We start from the raw sequence: 1,323 nt of genomic DNA on the forward strand, positions 1-1,323 counted from the left end.
GGCGGGGACAAGCAGCAGCAGACATTGGATGGTGGGATTGATCTCTGGGCTGGGCTACTCTCCTGCCCCTGTCAGGCCTTGGTCTCATTGAGGTCCTGATGCCCAGGAGCCCCCAAACCTGAATGAAATGCCCTTTCACCTCCTCCATCCTCCACGTCCTCTGAGCCATGTGCAGGTCTAGGTCCTGGCACGGGTGCTTCTTCTGGGGGGACCATCACCCCAAACAAGCGCTAAGGTGCCCCCCACCTTCCACTCTGCACAGCCAGACATCAGGCGCTGGGCAGGAGGGAGGCAGGGAGGGGATGAAGTGCTTGAAATGCTGTGCGGAGAGAAATACCTCGTTGAAAGTAAAATAGAGAGGACAAAGAGCATTGATGACAGAGGAAGTTCAGACAGGAGAGCAACCCTGAGTGTGCAAGGAGGTGAAAGTCCAGCAAAGACATGGCTGGGGGTTGCCTAGGCAGGGCCAGGTGCAGGCTGATGGGGGTCCCTGTGGTGTGAGGTGAAGAGCATAGAACCATAGAATGGTTTGGGTTGGAAGGGAGCTTTAAAGACCATCTAGTTCAATCCCCCTGCAATGAGCAGGGACAATCAGGTTGCTCAGAGCCCCGTCCAACCTGACCTGGAATGTTTCCAGGGATGGGGCATCTCCCACCTCTCTGGGTAACCTGTGTCTGTGCTTCACCACCCTCAGGGTTAAGAATTTCTTCTTTATACTTCATCTGAAAACCCCTGTTTCCCCTCCAGCCCCCCCACTCCTCTCCTCTTTCCTGCAGCCCTTTCCATCCCCATCCTCTTTCCCAGCAGAGATGCAGGTTTTCCAGCTGCTCCAGACCAGCCTCTTCACCAACGTCAGCTCTGCTGAAGTGTTCGGGGTGGCTTTTCTGGGGGACGTGCCCATCTATGCACTGGAACCTGCCAACTGGAGCATCCAATTCCACTGGCCATGGGCCCGCCAGGCCACAGCTGAGGGTGATGCGGAGAAGATCAAGTCCCACTCCAAAATCTTTCTGCGCAATATGGTCCGATATGTGCACGAAACCGCCCAGCAGGCACAACTGGACTGTGAGTGTGGGAACAACCCCAGCCACAGCCCCAGCCCCTTTCCCTGGGTTCCAGCTGTCCCCTCCTCCCCACCAGGGCGGCATTTGTGGGCTCTCGTAGGGCAGAACAGCTCCTGAAAGGGTAATGGGAAATGGGCTGACAGGGCGCGTGGCTAACAGGGGCAGGGAGGGCAGTGCACCAGAAACAACCCTCAGGGTTCCCACAGAGGGGAACCCCTCTGCAGAGGGGAACCCCTCTGCACACCGGGAAGCTGCCACC

General features: G+C 57.4%; 1 protein-coding gene across 1 annotated transcript in view; it reads left to right on the forward strand.

The window, feature by feature from the left end:
• Nucleotides 1-1,323, forward strand: part of LOC104290759 (T-cell surface glycoprotein CD1b-3-like) — a 3,287-nt gene that overhangs the window by 598 nt on the left and 1,366 nt on the right. The window contains exon 2 of the mRNA XM_009889907.1: nt 805-1,065. Within this exon, the coding sequence (XP_009888209.1) occupies nt 805-1,065 (261 nt within the window). The remainder of the gene's footprint in view (nt 1-804; nt 1,066-1,323) is intronic.

Source organism: Charadrius vociferus, unplaced genomic scaffold, assembly GCF_000708025.1.
Source record: "Charadrius vociferus isolate BGI_N301 unplaced genomic scaffold, ASM70802v2 scaffold67, whole genome shotgun sequence".
NCBI classification, from domain to species: Eukaryota; Metazoa; Chordata; class Aves; order Charadriiformes; family Charadriidae; genus Charadrius; species Charadrius vociferus.